The 16,062-nt window shown below is 55.2% G+C and overlaps 11 protein-coding genes across 11 annotated transcripts; 2 read left to right on the top strand and 9 right to left on the bottom strand.

Annotated features, from left to right (window-relative positions):
- Positions 1 to 131: 131 nt before the first annotated feature.
- On the bottom strand, positions 132 to 841 carry DL89DRAFT_21725 (uncharacterized protein). The gene has a single exon (XM_040884328.1). It carries the CDS (start codon positions 699 to 701, stop codon positions 237 to 239), a length of 465 nt encoding a protein of 154 aa, XP_040747927.1. The 5' UTR covers positions 702 to 841; the 3' UTR covers positions 132 to 236.
- A 1,822-nt stretch (positions 842 to 2,663) lies between these two features.
- On the top strand, positions 2,664 to 4,104 carry DL89DRAFT_320168 (uncharacterized protein; the record flags this gene model as incomplete). Its single annotated transcript, XM_040891188.1, has 4 exons — positions 2,664 to 3,218; positions 3,265 to 3,351; positions 3,396 to 3,908; positions 3,940 to 4,104. Exons 1-4 carry the CDS (start codon positions 2,745 to 2,747, stop codon positions 4,102 to 4,104), a joined length of 1,239 nt encoding a protein of 412 aa, XP_040747926.1. The 5' UTR covers positions 2,664 to 2,744.
- A 35-nt stretch (positions 4,105 to 4,139) lies between these two features.
- On the bottom strand, positions 4,140 to 4,684 carry DL89DRAFT_264522 (uncharacterized protein). The gene has a single exon (XM_040886284.1). It carries the CDS (start codon positions 4,628 to 4,630, stop codon positions 4,148 to 4,150), a length of 483 nt encoding a protein of 160 aa, XP_040747925.1. The 5' UTR covers positions 4,631 to 4,684; the 3' UTR covers positions 4,140 to 4,147.
- A 24-nt stretch (positions 4,685 to 4,708) lies between these two features.
- Positions 4,709 to 6,902, bottom strand: DL89DRAFT_264521 (uncharacterized protein). The gene is made up of 7 exons (XM_040886283.1): positions 6,813 to 6,902; positions 6,708 to 6,784; positions 6,391 to 6,606; positions 6,210 to 6,353; positions 5,632 to 6,151; positions 5,393 to 5,600; positions 4,709 to 5,367 (listed from the first exon to the last, which is right to left on the bottom strand). The coding sequence occupies exons 1-7, from the start codon at positions 6,859 to 6,861 to the stop codon at positions 4,788 to 4,790; spliced, it is 1,794 nt and encodes a 597-aa protein (XP_040747924.1). The 5' UTR covers positions 6,862 to 6,902; the 3' UTR covers positions 4,709 to 4,787.
- A 512-nt stretch (positions 6,903 to 7,414) lies between these two features.
- Positions 7,415 to 8,055, bottom strand: DL89DRAFT_21710 (uncharacterized protein). Its single transcript, XM_040884322.1, has one exon. It carries the CDS (start codon positions 7,973 to 7,975, stop codon positions 7,487 to 7,489), a length of 489 nt encoding a protein of 162 aa, XP_040747923.1. The 5' UTR covers positions 7,976 to 8,055; the 3' UTR covers positions 7,415 to 7,486.
- Positions 8,056 to 8,482, bottom strand: DL89DRAFT_21711 (uncharacterized protein). Its single transcript, XM_040884323.1, has one exon. It carries the CDS (start codon positions 8,361 to 8,363, stop codon positions 8,136 to 8,138), a length of 228 nt encoding a protein of 75 aa, XP_040747922.1. The 5' UTR covers positions 8,364 to 8,482; the 3' UTR covers positions 8,056 to 8,135.
- Positions 8,483 to 9,158: 676 nt separating this feature from the next.
- On the bottom strand, positions 9,159 to 9,698 carry DL89DRAFT_254501 (uncharacterized protein; the record flags this gene model as incomplete). Its single annotated transcript, XM_040885280.1, has 1 exon — positions 9,159 to 9,698. The coding sequence occupies one exon, from the start codon at positions 9,696 to 9,698 to the stop codon at positions 9,159 to 9,161; it is 540 nt and encodes a 179-aa protein (XP_040747921.1).
- A 15-nt stretch (positions 9,699 to 9,713) lies between these two features.
- On the bottom strand, positions 9,714 to 10,761 carry DL89DRAFT_21713 (uncharacterized protein). Its single transcript, XM_040884325.1, has one exon. The coding sequence runs from the start codon at positions 10,574 to 10,576 to the stop codon at positions 10,034 to 10,036; it is 543 nt and encodes a 180-aa protein (XP_040747920.1). The 5' UTR covers positions 10,577 to 10,761; the 3' UTR covers positions 9,714 to 10,033.
- Positions 10,762 to 10,842: 81 nt separating this feature from the next.
- Positions 10,843 to 12,310, bottom strand: DL89DRAFT_264520 (uncharacterized protein). The gene is given in 3 exon segments (XM_040886282.1): positions 10,843 to 12,018; positions 12,110 to 12,171; positions 12,187 to 12,310. The coding sequence occupies 2 exon segments, from the start codon at positions 12,169 to 12,171 to the stop codon at positions 10,914 to 10,916; spliced, it is 1,167 nt and encodes a 388-aa protein (XP_040747919.1). The 5' UTR covers positions 12,187 to 12,310; the 3' UTR covers positions 10,843 to 10,913.
- A 646-nt stretch (positions 12,311 to 12,956) lies between these two features.
- On the top strand, positions 12,957 to 14,253 carry DL89DRAFT_277235 (putative adenosylhomocysteinase; the record flags this gene model as incomplete). Its single annotated transcript, XM_040889431.1, has 2 exons — positions 12,957 to 13,604; positions 13,633 to 14,253. The coding sequence occupies 2 exons, from the start codon at positions 12,957 to 12,959 to the stop codon at positions 14,251 to 14,253; spliced, it is 1,269 nt and encodes a 422-aa protein (XP_040747918.1).
- A 184-nt stretch (positions 14,254 to 14,437) lies between these two features.
- DL89DRAFT_219210 (mRNA triphosphatase CET1) lies at positions 14,438 to 15,250 on the bottom strand (the record flags this gene model as incomplete). The annotated part of the gene is made up of 1 exon (XM_040884378.1): positions 14,438 to 15,250. A coding segment is annotated over one exon (813 nt), but the record flags the coding sequence as incomplete, so codon positions are not given.
- Positions 15,251 to 16,062: the final 812 nt, after the last annotated feature.

Genomic DNA, 16,062 nt, shown 5'->3' with positions numbered 1-16,062 from the left:
ACCTATGCTTGGGCCACAAAAATAAATCTCCCAGCTCAAGGGATCGCCCGTGTTGACATCTCCGGCCGCCAATGTCTCGGTGTTATCTGCTAGTCACCTGCACACGGAAGGCATCATCTGTACGTACGTGCATGGCACAAGACATCCCGATTCCGCCTCCCTCAACATGTTTAGACAGCCCGGGTTTACCTAATTCAAAAGTCGGCAATTTGAGCAACAAGGATGTTGATGTCAATTTATGAGAAAAGCGAAATTCTATACAGGCAGAGAAAGGGTCGGCAGTAAAAGATGTATGCGTTTACATGCTCGGCGGGTTCAGGGTGGCGGCAGATACCATCTGGGTTTTGCCGCTGAGCAGGTAGCTCAGTGCGTCCTCTGGCGCGCCCGCCCTTTGATGCCGACAGAAGCGGGGTGTTACGTGTGTCTTGGTGTCCAACACCAGAGATTGTGCTTGCAGTGCTCTTCAGGCTGATGGTTTCGACGGATGTGACGGATTTGGCATCGGACTTGGTTGAGAAAAGCTTAGTGATCGTAGTCTTGAAGCTCATTGTTGCTGTTGGTAGAATCGTTGGTAGGAAGAGGTGAGAGATATACGTTCTTGGAGTGATGTTGATGTTGGGTCGGGGCGGTTCAGACAGAGAGTCTGCCTTCTTATACAGCCGGGGCTCTATGACTTGGGTCTTGGCGTTGTTGTCAGACATGGCCAGCCCACAGTGAGTGGAATTCGTTATCAAGTGTCACCTATGCGCCCAAATGGATCCCGTAGGCACTTCCGCTTGTTGGGCTGATGCTTTGGTGAAGATTAACATGTGCTTGGCTCAGCGATGGCATCATAGAAATTGACCGCGTTCCATGACAACGCCGCAGCAAGCAGAAAAAGATGTGCTTACCAACTGGCAATGAAGAAATCGGTGGAAAATCATTTGGTTTGGCCTGTACTTTTCGCATGGGATGTACACCTGGCACCCGACTGTATGCACTTTAAAAAATAAACAGGTTAGAAAAAGTTTCGGAAAAAATGCCAAGATTTGGAAAAAAAAAAAGCTCTCGAAACCCGTGTCCTGGCAAGGTATTTTTTCCACGCCGCATATAACAGCCTAGTTTTTGTATATACCCTTCAATCCGGCCTGTTGACATTCGGGCAACCCCATGCCCTTCGCCACCATGTGCAAATTCCAAATCCCCACCTGTATAAACATTGTGAGCTGGAACGGCCCATCCTCCCTTTTTTCTCCTCAGCAAATTTCCAGTCGTATTCATTCCATAAAGCTCATAACTACTGGATTCTGAAGGTTGAACACGGCCAACTATTGGTTTATGGTCATGGCCTGAGTGGGATGCCGTGTAATGTTTGCTAGTCCGACCATTCTACCTCTACTGTGGTGACCGATGTGTATATGGACAGGCGGGACTCAAATAAAATGGCATGGCGGCGTGTCTGACAAAAACAGCGTGACCCCCTGATGGATGGTGCTACAAACTCAGGTCAGTCCAAAGCAGGTCCTAACTGAGCCTACCAGGTAGCATAGCGGACCATACAGCCACTCTGATCAGAGAGGTTTCGATAAATATTGCGTATAAAGTGTGGCGAGTGTATTGAGCATGGAAATAAAATATAGCGATGATAAACAAAATTTATAGGACCGAGGGTTGTCCAAGCGTGCCAGACGCAGGAACAAAGCCAAGGAGGTAGGCCAGTGCGTCCTCTGCACTGCCGCCCTGCGACGCATCCAATGGCTTGCTGCTATTGTTAGTGGTGTTCGGGACCACAGTAGCCTCGGTGTTGGCAATGCTGGCCGAATCAGTAGTGTTGGTGACGTGGCTCATTGTAGAAAGGGTATCTTGGTGAAGAGGGTAGAAGGGATCTGGGTAGTTGTCGGTGTCTTGCCGTAGGTGGTGTTTTGCTGTGGATAGCGTTGGTGATGGATGTCGACATAGCCTGCAAGGCGGTTTTTATACAAGACACCAGCACCGTATGTCTTGGCAACACGGCACTTCCTGAGCGATTTGTATGGCAGCGGTGAAAGGGGCCGTACCTTTCTTTCTCATTCGGAGATGCCGCACTTTCGATTGATTCACATCTGTACAGAGGAGGTGAAGCAGAGTGATATATCAGCCTACATGCCACAGCTGCGGCAGGAAGCATTGCAAAGATTGCTGCTCGGCTGGCGAGATTGACACTGCATGCGGCACATCTAGAACTTGAATTGTGTGTTGGGCAATTCCAAGCTTTCTCAGAGGTGGGTAGGGGCAAATCAGCAAACCTATGGATTTTTCACCACCAGCCAACGCCAAGAACTTGTACTTTACAGGGCCACCATGCCCTTGGCCACTAAATACCAAAGTTTTTGCAATCCACTACCTGTTCACCACCGTAAACTCCCTTGAAGTTCTTGCAGCCAAATTGTGCAGCCAAATTGTTGGAGGCAAAAAAATCTCCAGCGAAAAAATCGAGACATTGCCATAGTCGCTCAACATTGTGCCATGGGGTACACCGGGTATCTGTGACTTACGCAGTCGATTTCGCCGATTCTCCCCCAGCCTCATTAACTACCTACTTCATATAAGCCAAACGCGTCTCTTTATACATACTGCGAAGAATGGCAAGCACAGAGGCAAGGACGTTCGAGGACATGGCTAGCAACGCCCATCGGCGCAAGCTGGCAATCTGGACACGATCAAAGCAAATGCCAAGAAGCTGGCTGAAACGGGCATCTGCAGCATATGCATTCTGCGACTAATCGATGTCCCCTGTGGCCCAGTATACCTCATGCAGTCACCAGCCAGCAAGCATACGCACCAGTCTCGATCTTCCGGCACCCGATGCCAGTGCGTGCCCGCTGTGTCTGGGTATTCTTGACCACGCTCACTCCAGCAAGGTAGCCGAGGAATTCAAGGCGCAGGCGTACGATGCCGATGATGTATCGGTCAGCATCGAACTGCCCAAATCGATCTACATACGCGAGCACTCGATGAGCCTATTTGCCAAGCGCAACCTAGCTGCTGTAAACAGCGGCCACCGCTATCCGGATATCAAGGATACTGCCAAGTTTCTGATCTCGCAGCGGCTGGTCGACTTGTGCTCGGTCCAGATCAACAACGACAGCGAAATGCGTGTGGAGGTCAGCTTTTCGCACGAGGAATCGGCCAGCGAGCATCAGTTCCTTATTGACCGTAGTGGCTCGTCAATCAAGACCAAGACCTTCCGCAAGCGCGGTGTGATGCATACGACTGGCGACTCCAAGGATGCCAGTTATCGTCGAGCTTGGCCGCTGCCCAGACGACGAGTTCACCGCTGGCTTTGGACAGCAACCGCCTGCAGTCGCCACAGCTGCTGCGCTGGACCCACCAGTACTCAAGCGCTCGTCGCTCTATATGGGGGCCGGTACTTGAAGCTCGAGCGGAATATCAGCCAGACGCCATTCATCGTCGACAACAAGCGCGTCACTGAGCTGTCGGTCGCTGAAGTCATTGGCGACCCGCTCAAGGCGCTGGTCAGGAGCGACGAGTACAACTTGGTCGGATCAGGTCGCGAAGACGCTGATGTGCGCATGCTCGGCGACGGCCGTCCGTTCTATGTTGAGTGCATCAACCCACGTATCAAAAAGGTGCCGCAGGTGGATATCACCAAGGTTGAACAGCAGCTGGTCGCCGCTAGCTCGCCTGTCCAGGTGCGCCGTCTCCAGATAATCAAGGCGGACGACACTTCGATCATCAAGGAGGGCCAGGACAGCAAGACCAAGCTGTACTGCGCCCTGGTGTGGTTTGCCAAGCCGCTGAGCAGTGAGAAGATCGAGGAGATCAATGCCCGGGGCAAGCAGGAGATTGTGCTGCAACAGAAGACGCCGATCCGTGTGCTGCACCGCCGCGCGCCGCTCACCCGCCCCAAGAGGCTGCTTGCGCTGGAAGTGGATCCCGCTGGAGGGCTGCTTCTACAAGGTCCGGATCGAGTCCGAGGCTGGCACGTACATCAAGGAGTTTGTGCACGGAGACCTTGGCCGCACAGCGCCATCACTGGCGGATATGGCTGGCGTAACTGCTGACATCCTCGAGCTCGACGTCGAGAACGTGTCGCTGGACTTCCCACCCACACTGTCGTCTTGAATAACTCGTTTACATTTTGGATTGTGACTTTTTTTATTGCCATCTAGTGCTTCGACTTCATATCGCTGATCTGGTGCACCTCCTTGACGTGGAACGGCGAGAAAATGCCCCTGACGCTGGGCGTGTCCGAAATAACATACTTGTTCCAGCGACGCTGCTTGTATCCGGCATGGTCTCGCAGCGACTTGACGACCTCGGGGATGTCGTCCTTCGTCACCTTCCGCAGGCACTTTGCCTTTTGTGCACCGTTCGTGTAGAAGGCGCGGATGATCGGATGGCGCGATGGCCGCGGCTGCACCACGACCTCGATCTGTGGGTTCTCCTTGGCGAACTTGACTGCTTCACCCTGCAGGTAGTCCTTGACGGGGTTGCTGCTGCCGCTGCGCTCGCAGTAGTTGAACACCATCTTGCGGCACGGGAACACGAACGCGCCCACCCCGTTCTTGGGCTTCGTCGCCTTGACCAGCGCGTCCTTCTCAGCGCGCACCAGCTCATTCAACACCCGCGGATAACGGAACGTCGCCATTTTGATTGTGTCCTTTGTGTATGTGCGAAAAGTGAAATGAAGCAAAAGTGAAAAAGGCCAAATTGCCACACTGGCTGATTTCGAAATGCACGGCTGCGATTTTTTTTCCTACTCTGCGATAAAAACCCAGGCTTGGATCAAAATATTATCTTGCTGATTAGGCTGCATTGGCTGCCTTCTTTTTTGCCTTCTGGCGGCTGCGCCGGTTCATGCCCTTCTTTTCGACCGGCACGTCCTCCTTGGTCGCTGGCTCTTCCTCGACAGCCGGTGTTGCCTCCGTCTTGGCAGCCTTGGCCTTGGCCTTCTGGCGGCTGCGCCGATCTTGGCTCTTCTTCTTAGCCGGCTCGACAGGCTTCTCTTCGGCCTTGGCTGCGGGCTCTTGGATCACCTTGACCTCCTTTTTACTCTTGTCCTTCTTTTCCTTCTTTTCCTTCTTGTCCTTGGACTTGTCCTTCTTGTCCTTGGATTTGTCCTTCTTGCTCTTCTTGCTCTTCTTCACCCGCTTCTCGCCGTCGACGCCATCATCAGACTTGCGTTTCTTGCTAGCCGCCTCCCACTCCTCGCGCTTATGGCGGGCCTTCTTCTTCACATAGATCATGCGCTTCTTGTCCAGATACTGCGACATGTCCTCGTCGATCTTCCACTCGGGCCGGTAGGGAGCAATGCGCTTGACAGATACATACTTGCTCAGGTTCTCTTCGTCCGCCAGCAAGATCTCTGCTGCTGACAGGCCGTAGCTGACCGGCTTGACCTTGGCAGTACTTGAACCGGGTCGGGAGGTCGCCACCGACAATGTCCTCAAAGTCAAGCTGGTACAGATCGTCCATGTATTCAGCGACCTTGTCCTTCAGCTCCGCCTTGTTGGCGTCGAGATCAGCTGCACGCTTGCTCGGACCCGTGCCGCCCTCCAGGTAGTCGGCATCCATGATAAAGTCGTCGCCGCCGGGCACGATGTCCCCGACATCAATGTCTTCGTCCCACTGTCGGCTTCTCCAGATCACCATTCTCGTAGTACTCGTTGCCAAACATCTGGTCCATCTGGGTGTCAAACTTGCTCGGGTCAAAGTCGCCGTCCAGATCCAGCTTGTCGACGCCCACATGCTTATTGCCGGTGATGCCCTGGATCTCCTTGAGCTTGTCAAGAATCTCCTTGCGCTTGCGGTTCTTGATCTGCTTGAGCTCCTCCGCCTTCTGGCGCTTGACCTCATCCTTGCGCTCCTTGGTACGCTCGCGCGCTAGCTTGCGGCGGTCATCCTTGCGACGCATTGAGCCTTCGATGTTGCGTGGATACGAGATGATCTGGTCGGCGCCGGGCTCCTCGAACCGGAAGTTGTACTTGCTCTCAAACTTATCTGTCAGCTCCATCAGCTGCTCATCCTCCTCCTTGTCGATGATCGTCTTGGCTTCGCGCTTCGCTGACGTCTTGGTGCTGTTGCCCTTCTCGATCCAGCCGCGGTTCAACACATAGTTCATCAGAAACTGCTGATCATCAACAGGTGCATCATCCTCGGATTTGCGGCCCTTTGCGTCCAGCGTTCTCCGCCTTGTACTCTTCCCAATTGTCAAAGGCCTCTTTGACGTGGTCGTCGCGCGCCATGTTCTCAAGCAGGAACTTCTTATAGTCCTCCTCTTCTGCCTCAAGCTCCTCCTGCGTCTTCTGCTTCTTGACAAGGAACTCGTCGCCTGAATCCATATCCTCGTCATCGCTGGCATCGACCGCCACCTTGAATGCATTCTTCAGATTCCTCCTGCTCCTCAACGTGCGTCCGCGGCACGCTCTTCTGGATTTCCCGGTCCTCGTCGACAACGCCGCCATGCTCCACCATCACCTTATGCTGGTAGTCCTTGAGGGTCATCGACTGGGCAGCGCGCGCCTTCGCTGCCTTTTGCTTCTCAGCCCACGCCTCCTGGGACTTCTTGATCTCCGCTTCTGAGAAGAAGTGCACCTTGCTGTCGTAAATGGCCTTGTCTTTGGACTGCAGAGCAGTTCAGGGTCTTCATGATCTGCGCGTCCAGCTCGGGCGTGATCAGCTCGCCAACCTCGTCCTCCTCAACATCAGACTCGTCGCTCGAGAACATCGCTGGCCTGGTTGTCGTCTGACAGATACTTTTCGATCTCGCCGTACTCGTCGCCGGCGCGCTGCCGCCGCTCCTCTGCGCGCAGCAGCTTCCGCTTGTCGACCCTTTGCCAGGTCAATGTGGCCAGCGTCAATATCCTCGTGGTCGCTCATTGGCAAGTGTAGGAATGTGTGTTGGGAAAGGGCCTTGCGAGTTGGGAACAAAGGTGGGAAACAGACTAACTGCGAGAAAACCGAGTTTTTATTCGGCAAAAATTAGCGCTGGGATCAAGATCACCGACAGGCGCGATCATGATTAATGTTCGGTCTTTGGATGCAGTCACATCTGCAATGCGGCTCTGTGGCGGCAGACAGCGGGGCTCGAAATGTGGCCTTCTTGCTTCTGCATACACCCGCACGTTGTTTTAATACCATCATCCACTCGGCTCTTAAAGCATGCACTCGATTCTGCTTATCGGCAAGGGCTTCCTTGGCGCGTACGTCAACGATCTGCTCACCAAGAAGAACGCTGACTTTGTTGCCACCACTCGCGACGGCCGTGACGGCACTATCAAGTGGAGCTTCCCTGACGAGTTCGAAAAGCTCGACGAGCCCATCGACTTCTCTGCTCTGCCCGCGGCGCAGAACGTTGTGATTACATTCCCGCTCAAGGGCGAGGAGTTTGCAGAGACGCTGGCCGACGGCTACCTCAAGCAGCATTCTTCGGTGGAAGGCTTCAAGCCAAACTGGATCTACATAGGGTCCACTCGGGGCTTCAAGGAAATTCCGAGCACCCGCTTCACCTGTCCCGGATATTGCGACCGGAGGTGCCCGCGTCGAGGCCGAGGAATTCTTTATTAGCAAGCACAACGCACAGGTGCTGAATCTGGCTGGGCTCTGGGGAGGTGTCCGTGCGCCCAAGAACTGGGGTCGGTTCTTCACCGACAAAAAGCTCCTGCGCACGCGCCTGTCGCTGCGCGAGCGCAGCCTGCATCTGACTCACTGTGCTGACGCTGCCCGTGTCATCTACGCGCTGATTCAGCAGAACAGCGATGGTCATCTGCCGGCTGGCCGCTGGCTGGTGTCGGACGGCAATGTGTATGACATGCTCGAGGAGCTGCTGGGCGATCCAGTCATCCGCGGCCTCGTTGAGGAGCTCATCCAGGAGCCTGAGGTCCAGGCCATGGTCGGCGCAGAAACCGTGGACCAGATCAAGGCTCGGCGACTCGGTGGTCACCATGCGCATCAACTCGGCGCACACCTGGGAGCAGTTTGGCATCAAGCCCATGTATCCGTATGTGCTGAACACCGACGACCCCTTCCACGGCGACTTCTAGAATGTATTCTTTTTCAAAAACACGATTAGTTCAGGAGCATCTTGCGGAAATCGTCATTTGACTTGGGCGCTGCAGCGGGGGCTGCTGTGCTGTCGCCGGTGGGATCATCCATTACCACGTCCTCTGGATCCTTCTGTTTAGGCGCCTTTGCCGAAGCTGCAAGCTTTTTGGTCGGGTGCTTGGCGGCCTTGCGCGGAACCAGGCTAGTCGGCGGCCACGTCGGATGTTCCATGTGTCGCCGACTTGCTCTGGGCTTACGGTGGCCTTGATCTTTTTGCCGTCGGCCTTGTGGCCGTTCAAGAGCTCGACAGCTTTCAGTGCTGCTGCTGCTGACTCCATGGTCAGGAAAATCTTGTCGCCCTGGTAGGTCCGGTACACATTGGTTACTTCACCTGACCTGCTTGGCCACACCGGCTATGTAGTCGTTTGTGGTAGCTGGTGCAAAGCCAACAATTCTGATTGACTCGCCGTCCGGCGGTGGACGGTGGGTGTGGGGCTGGTGCGGCCGGCTGCTGGGCTTTGCGTACTCCTGGACCAGGATTGCGCGTTTCTGGAGTTTGGTGCCGTTCTTGCCCAATGCACCCATATATGCAACCGGCGATGCCATCTCCACGCGTGCCTGCCCGCGGAACTTTGCCCTGCTGGTTTTTCAGCATAGCCACGACCTTGACTTGGTCTGATCCGCCCAGGAACTCTGCAACCTCAGTCTTAGACGCAGTGAATGGCAGGATTGCTTACAAACACCGTTGTTTTGCCATTCGCCGTCGTCACCAGCACCGTCGGCTGTCTGCTTGTCTTTTGGCCGCTTCGATTGCAATCCCTCATCTTTGGGCTGGGCATTCTCACTGGACTCAGCATCCATCAGCCTTTGTTGGCTCTGGTACCACATCCATAGCTAGTGCAGACTCTTCGATAGGCTCTTCAGACTGCTGCTGCCTCCCGCGCCTCCTTTTCTGCGACATTGTGTCTGCCTGCTCTGGAGCTGCCTGCTCTGGCTGTCTCGCTGCCTCCCTCTCGGCCCTGCGCTGGATCAGATTGGTTTGGCTGTTTACAATATGTTCGGCGGATCGGATCGTCGCCAAATTTCCCACCGAATGCTCAAAGGCAAGCCAGGAATCAAACAGCCGCGCTGGGTTATCTAGTTTGCGCTGGAGCTCCTTGTCGATACAGACTCCGTGCATTGGCAACCGACCCATGTGCTGTCTCAAAATCTGCTGCCAGCACCCAGGCTTCGGCACTCGACCTGCGCGCTCGGCACACTTTAGTCCACAGTCCGCGTGTGGCCTCAATGTCCTTGGCTATCGCTGCAGTGACAAAAAGGCTGTACCGCTCGAGACGCAGCATCGGGTCAGCCGTCTCAATCGGTAGCGAGTATGCTGTTGTGATGCAGGATGTGCATGTTGAGAGAAGGTCGGCGCTTGAAGTACCGCGGTTAAGCTGGAACTCTAGACGTGCCATATCAATCAGTGCAATTGCCGCCAGCGAGTACTCTGCCATGCTGTACTCGAGCGCATGCGTCGACATGGCGTAGTAATAGACATTCAGAGCCTCGTGCTTGCCGCTGACTGAGTATGTGGTTGAGATGGCGTGTGCCCACAGCTTTCCCGACCACGGGCAATTGGACCGTCCCTTGTTGGCTAAATCCAGGGCCAGTGGCTTCGTCCTTGGGCGCATCAAGCACGTAGCCAATGTACTCGTCCCACGCACTTGCTGAATAATAAAAGTCGCACAGTGCCCGCTCATATAGTCGTCTGCACCTCAAACGTGCTTACTGACTTGTCACGCTGCATCGAATCGATATACGCAGAGAACACACTCCAGCTGTTGCCCGTCGCAGCCAGTTCCTCCTCGAATTTCTCGCGCTTCTCGCACTGTGCCCGAGTCGCACAGACAATTTGGTTTGACCTGGACCATCTCCGCCTCGTAGTTGTCGTTTTTGTGGGTGGTGATAAACCCAGAGTAGGCAGCGAACGTCTCCGTCAAGCCCAGCATGAGGCTGCGACAGGCGATCAATGAACATCTGCTGCAGGACGTTTATCAGCTTTGGTGTATCCGCGTCCTCTGACGATGCGACCTCTTGCTCTAGCACTTCTTTCAGCTGGCTTCCAGATTGCCTGGCTCTGACTGTAGTGTGCACAAGTAGCGGCATATGCCTTCTGCAGCGTATCCAAGTAAAAGTTTGCCGATTCAAATGCTGCTTCGGCTGCAGCACGGTATTCCGAATCCGATGCCTGGAGTCGCGCATAGTCGATGTACCGCTGCCACATATCTAGCGATAGGTACTCTGCGGTGGCAAGCTCAAACACATGCACTATTTGCTTTACGCTGTCGGCTGTTTTGAATCCAGCGTTGTCAGCGTCTGCAGCCTCATTCAGCTCTTTCTCGATCCACATGGTCCACAGGTCACTAGGAATTGCCAAAACTGTATGCATGCGCTCCATTGCACCGCGCACTGAGTCGATATCGCCAACCTGGCTCAGCAGCCGAATCCATTCCGTGTATGCCTCGTAGTCATACGGATTCGTTTCCAGCTTTCCCGGAAGCGCTTCCATGACCTGCTCAAGTTTCTGGAGCTTGCTCTAGCTCGGATAGCTCCATTGTGAATATAGGCGTAGACGGAAACAATAAGGAATTTGCCGTTAAAAACCGGACTTGGCGCCATCACTGCCCTGCGTTATACCGCATACCTAAATTGCAGAGCAGTTTTGGGAGCCATATTTGTTTTGCACGCGTGTTCCCTCGCAACGTTTGGTAGTATAGTGGATACTGAGCTGCCTGAATACGGTGGCTCTAGCATGCCCAGAGCACACGATGGCTGCGCGGATCTATTGGTTTATTATCTGGAGTACAACGTCGCTGTTTCGCATACTAGTAGCTTAAAAGGTTCGCCTATTTCAAGTCCATCTGCTCCATCTGCAGATCGATCAGTTCCTGCTTGCCCGTTCGGATAAACTCCTCAATTGCTTTCTTCTCTGCCTGCAGGAACGCAAAGCGGCCTTCCAGATCGAACACCGACTGCTTCAGGTCCTGCAGGGACTCGCCCGTCGACCCCTCCAGGGACACCGACGGATTCTCAGCCTCCTTTTTCTCATTCAACTTGAATGCCCGCAGCTCCTCGAGCTCCTTGACTGTGCTGTTCTGCAGCTCCTCTTCCTGCGACTTGATGGCTCCTCGCGATTGCTCAGCCTTCAGCTTCTCCAGCTCCTGGTCGAGATCGTCAAGCTCAGCCCGTAGCTTCCGCTCCTCCTCGGCGTTCTTGCTTGAAGATGCATACCGAGATCCAGCCTCGTTCTTGAATGTCGACGAGGTCTTGAGCTTCGACAGGTAGCTGTCCGCCAGGGCCACATTCCCTGATTTCTCCCCATACAGGCCGGGTTTCTTTGAGTTTCCACCGGCCTGCGATGCATAGCCTGGCGACGACGACGACGACTTGCCGTACCGGTATCCATGGGTGCTCGCGCCCTGGCCTCCCGTAGCCGAGTCCAGGCTCAGTGACTTGTAAATATTGTCTTTGATTGCCGGTGGCAGCGTTGCAGGCACCGGTGCGCCGTTCCGGCACGCACTCAGGACATGAAGCAAATATATGAACTGCTGCTGGTTGAGCTGCTGGTACTTGCGCACATCAATCAGTCCCCACACCTGCGTCACCGTGTGGCGGGGTATTCCAATCGAGTTCAGGAACTCGTCCACGTCGAGCATGCGCACTGTTGATCCTCCGTGCGAGCGCTGATTAAAGATCCCCTGGTACTGTGCACGGTCGTTCTCGGGCACGTACCACTCGAGCGTGGCTGGCCCCTGCTGCGCGGGCGGTGACATGGATGCTGCAGGCGGTGGGCTGTACATGGTGTTGCTGGCTCCTGCTAGATACTGCGCCTTGGTCGATGGGACAAGCGTCGGCGGCAGCGTCCGTGGCACGCCGGGCAGCGAGTGGCCCAGTATAGAGTATACTATTTTGATTGCTATGCAGTACTCGTCAAAGTCCAAAAAGCCCGTCCTTGTCGATATCTGCAAGCTCCCAAATCTCTCCGAGCTGGTGTGTGGGCAGCCCCGACTGCATGAGAATCTGCCCGCGCGACATTTCCTACACAAGACCGGGGTAGTTAGCACCGCAGTTCTTGTTCTGTAAAGGCTCATCAGAAGCGGCCATGTGCGAAATGGTTACCTGGAAGCTTCCCGTTGATAGGGCCCGCTTGGGTAAAGTGCTGGTGATACGACTCGCGCTCGGCCTGGGAAATCGTAATGCTCATCTTTCCGACGCAAAAAAAGCTAAAATAATACAACGCTGCTGCTAAAAGCATGCCAGGTCACCTTGCCAGCGCTCTGGCCTGGGTTTAGGGCAGCGGGCAATGATCGTGATGATCCTGTAGATCCGAATATCAGGATCACATGGATCAAATATTCGCTGGAAGACTGGCAGCGCTGGCATGGACAGTTGCAGTTATTTTCCCGCATGCTGTGAGCCATGTGAGCTTGCAGTCGCTTGCTCCCAACATTGCTGGCAGTACCACCAGCACCGCCAGTACCACCAGCACCACCGGCCGCAGCAGCAGCGTCGGCGGCAGCAGCAGCCGTGGGAGCGTAGCAGAGGCTGCATCCTGGCCCAGGGACATCACCTTGAGGCAAGCGCATTGCTGTGAGTTCACCAAGCCGCCACGCAATCAGCGCTATTGTTTCCGTCCCCCCAACCTGCGTGACCATCCGTGCATCCCCATTCGCTGCGAGGGATTTTTGGGAGCAATCGTGGTAGCGCTCACACCGCCCTCTCCCCACGACTGCCTCCCAACACAATGCTCACAGCAGGCTATGTGTTTAAAAACTGAGCCTCCCGGCCTGCCCCAACAGCCAGCATAAAAAATTTTCACCCCTATCCCTCGCTTTTCTCTTTCTCCTCTTGTAATATTTTTTACTAAGGCTATACTCTGCTCCAAGAACATGTCGAACTACAAGGTCGCTGATATCTCCCTCGCCGCCTGGGGCCGCAAGGACATCGAGCTCTCCGAGAACGAGATGCCCGGTCTCATGTACCTGCGCAAGAAGTACGGCCCGTCGCAGCCGCTCAAGGGCGCCCGCATCGCCGGTTGCCTGCACATGACCATCCAGACCGCCGTCCTCATCGAGACCCTGACTGCCCTCGGTGCCGAGGTCTCCTGGAGCTCGTGCAACATCTTCTCGACCCAGGACCACGCTGCCGCTGCCATCGCTGAGTCCGGCGTCCCTGTCTTCGCCTGGAAGGGTGAGACCGACGAGGAGTACCTGTGGTGCATTGAGCAGACCCTGTCTGCCTTCAAGGACAACAAGCCGCTCAACATGATCCTCGATGACGGAGGTGATCTGACCACCCTGGTGCACGAGAAGTACCCGCAGTACCTGGCTGACATCAAGGGTGTCTCCGAGGAGACCACCACCGGTGTCCACCACCTGTACAAGATGTTCGAGGACGGCAAGCTCAAGGTCCCGGCCATCAACGTCAACGACTCGGTCACCAAGTCCAAGTTCGACAACCTGTACGGCTGCCGCGAGTCGCTCATCGACGGCATCAAGCGCGCCACCGACGTCATGATCGCCGGTAAGGTCGCTGTCGTCGGCGGCTACGGTCGATGTCGGCAAGGGCTGCGCTGCCGCTCTGCGCGGCATGGGTGCCCGCGTCCTGGTCACCGAGATTGACCCCATCAACGCCCTGCAGGCTGCCATGGAGGGCTACGAGGTCACCACCATGGAGGAGGCTACCGCCGAGGGCAACATCTTCGTCACCACCACTGGTAACCGCGACATCATCACTGGCGTCCACATGGCGAACATGAAGGAGGATGCCATCGTGTGCAACATTGGCCACTTTGACGTCGAGATTGACGTTGCCTGGCTCAAGGCCAACGCCGTCTCGGTTGACAACATCAAGGCTGGCGTCGACCGCTTCCTGATGCCCAACGGCCGCCACCTGATCCTGCTCGCTGAGGGCCGTCTGGTCAACCTGGCCTGCGCCACTGGCCACCCCAGCTTCGTCATGTCCAACTCGTTCTCGAACCAGGTCCTGGCTCAGATCGCTCTGTGGACCGACAACGCCAGCTACCCGCTGGGCGTCCACGTCCTGCCCAAGCTCCTCGACGAGGAGGTTGCCCGTGCCCACCTGGGCCAGATCGGCGTCAAGCTCACCACCCTGAGCGGTGCCCAGGCCGAGTACCTTGGCATCAGCGCCGAGGGCCCCTACAAGCGCGACGAGTACCGCTACTAAGCAGCCTAGTTTCTTTTGCATCACTTGTCATTGGAGAATCACAGAATTATCATCCCCTCGATCAATGCAGCAAGTGCCAGGCGTATGCGCCCGCCATATTGCTTTCAAGCGGAAAATGGCAATAAAACAGGCTTTGTTCAGATGCTGACGCTAAAAAAGACAATTTGAAGAACACACGCAGCGGCTAGATAGCTCGCTTGGCCAGCCCGCGCAGGTTACCCAGGAAGATGTGCGTCAGCTCCACAAACATGTTCGGCTTGTGCTCGGCGCACTTTGCGCGCTCAGCCATCATCAGCTCTGGCCTCGAGATCTCGACCTCGAGCTCGTGGGTGACTGTCGCAGGAGTGGTCTTGGGTGGCCCGACCGCATACGGATTGACTGGCCCCTTCTCATGCTCCGGAGTTGTCACCTGGGTCAGATCGAAGCTCCAGATGTCCTGTTTGTACGACAGCCGGTCCTTGTGCCGCTCGGCCTGCGCCTTCAGGTCCTCAGTGTCGGGTCTGCTCAGTGGCTGCTCCTCGTTGATCGAGATGCGAATGTCAAGCTTGGTCCGTGGCGAGTAGATGTCGAGGCTAGCAATGCGATTCTTGGTGATGACGCCTATGACCTGGCCGGTCTCCTTGTTCGTCGTCACCCGCACCCGCGTGCCATCCACCCGGTAAAAGTGATCCACCTCCTTTGTGTGCTTGTAGGCCACCCGCGTCCCGCGGAAGTCTGCGCGCCGCGTCTCGTCGACACGCTGGTTCAGTAGCTTGTTGAAATGCGCGTGCTGCTGCAGCTTCATATCGGCCTCGAAACGAATGTTTTTATCCTCCTTAATGACCGTTTCGGTCAAAACTGGCAGGTTTATGCGCATACCCGACTTTTTGTCCACCAGCAGGCCCAGCTTGCCCTCAATTTCGATGTTTGTGCGCCCGCCAATGTTGTTGAAGATAAAGTCCGACACCGCACGCAAAATGTCCTCGGTCGGTCGCACACCGAATATGTTTTGTTCGAAACGCGTGGGCAGCGGGCTGAACGGTCTGCCCTCATACTGCTGTGATGACTGTTGCTGCAGCAGCTGTTGCTGCTGTTGCTGTGTTGCTGTTGTTTGCTGTTGTTGGCTGTTTGCTGCTGTTGCTGTGCGATGCTGCTGTTAGTTCTGGTAACACTGCTGTTGTTGTAGCCTCCACCTGTGTTGGCATTCACGTTCGCGTTTGCATTTGAATTGACCGGGCTTTGCGTCTGAGGATAAACGACTCCGTTGCTGGGACCATACGAGTGGAATGTTGGCGACGGCAGCATCGACGGGTTATAGGGCTCTGGGTTCATTAGCGCGCTGAGCGACGCTGCCGATATACGCCTTGTGTACACAGGCGACTCGCTTCTCTGCCTTTTCCGCGGGTTTTCGTCAGTCATAGGCTTCGAGCTGTAATTTCTGCAGAGGGGAGATTCTTTGGCTGTCGCGTAAAGTGCAAATCGCGCTTAGCAGGGTGAGAATAAATAAATAAATGCCAAGGAGAGAAGGGGCCAATTCGCCGCTTGAAAAATATGAACGCAGACTCACATGGCTTTGGAGCGTCGGCTGGCTTTGTCCTTTGCACAAGGGTTCTAATTCGATTGGCTTTCACGTGGCCGATCGAATACAAAAAGCCAGGACACGATTGGCAGTCATGACCAACAACGCGTCTAGTTCCAGTTGTATGGCTGCATCTACACCATATGCACGCGCTCGGTGCCACATCTTCAGCATTCACGCATGCTCAGACATCAGATTCCAGATGTCATTTCCCAACGCTTGCCAGCTTTTTGTAGCCTGACACGTTTGGC

Source organism: Linderina pennispora (genome assembly GCF_002104995.1).
Source record: "Linderina pennispora strain ATCC 12442 chromosome Unknown DL89scaffold_1, whole genome shotgun sequence".
Classification (NCBI taxonomy): Eukaryota; Fungi; Kickxellomycota; class Kickxellomycetes; order Kickxellales; family Kickxellaceae; genus Linderina; species Linderina pennispora.
The sequence above is the reverse complement of the archived record's forward strand: the minus strand, read 5'-3'. Positions and strand labels throughout refer to the sequence as shown.

Coding starts and splice junctions, on each gene's coding strand:
- DL89DRAFT_21710 (XM_040884322.1), bottom strand. CDS start 7,975: ATGGGCTTGATGCCAAACTGCTCCCAGGTGTGCGCCGAGTTGATGCGC.
- DL89DRAFT_264522 (XM_040886284.1), bottom strand. CDS start 4,630: ATGGCGACGTTCCGTTATCCGCGGGTGTTGAATGAGCTGGTGCGCGCT.
- DL89DRAFT_21725 (XM_040884328.1), bottom strand. CDS start 701: ATGTCTGACAACAACGCCAAGACCCAAGTCATAGAGCCCCGGCTGTAT.
- DL89DRAFT_21711 (XM_040884323.1), bottom strand. CDS start 8,363: ATGGAGTCAGCAGCAGCAGCACTGAAAGCTGTCGAGCTCTTGAACGGC.
- DL89DRAFT_264521 (XM_040886283.1), bottom strand. CDS start 6,861: ATGAGCGACCACGAGGATATTGACGCTGGCCACATTGACCTGGCAAAG. Junction 6,785..6,812: donor CCACATTGACCTGGCAAAGG/GTCGACAAGCGG, acceptor TGCTGCGCGCAG/AGGAGCGGCGGCAGCGCGCC. Junction 5,601..5,631: donor CAACGAGTACTACGAGAATG/GTGATCTGGAGA, acceptor AGTGGGACGAAG/ACATTGATGTCGGGGACATC.
- DL89DRAFT_264520 (XM_040886282.1), bottom strand. CDS start 12,171: ATGGCCGCTTCTGATGAGCCTTTACAGAACAAGAACTGCGGTGCTAAC. Junction 12,019..12,109: donor GCTAACTACCCCGGTCTTGT/GTAGGAAATGTC, acceptor GATATCGACAAG/GACGGGCTTTTTGGACTTTG.
- DL89DRAFT_21713 (XM_040884325.1), bottom strand. CDS start 10,576: ATGGAAGCGCTTCCGGGAAAGCTGGAAACGAATCCGTATGACTACGAG.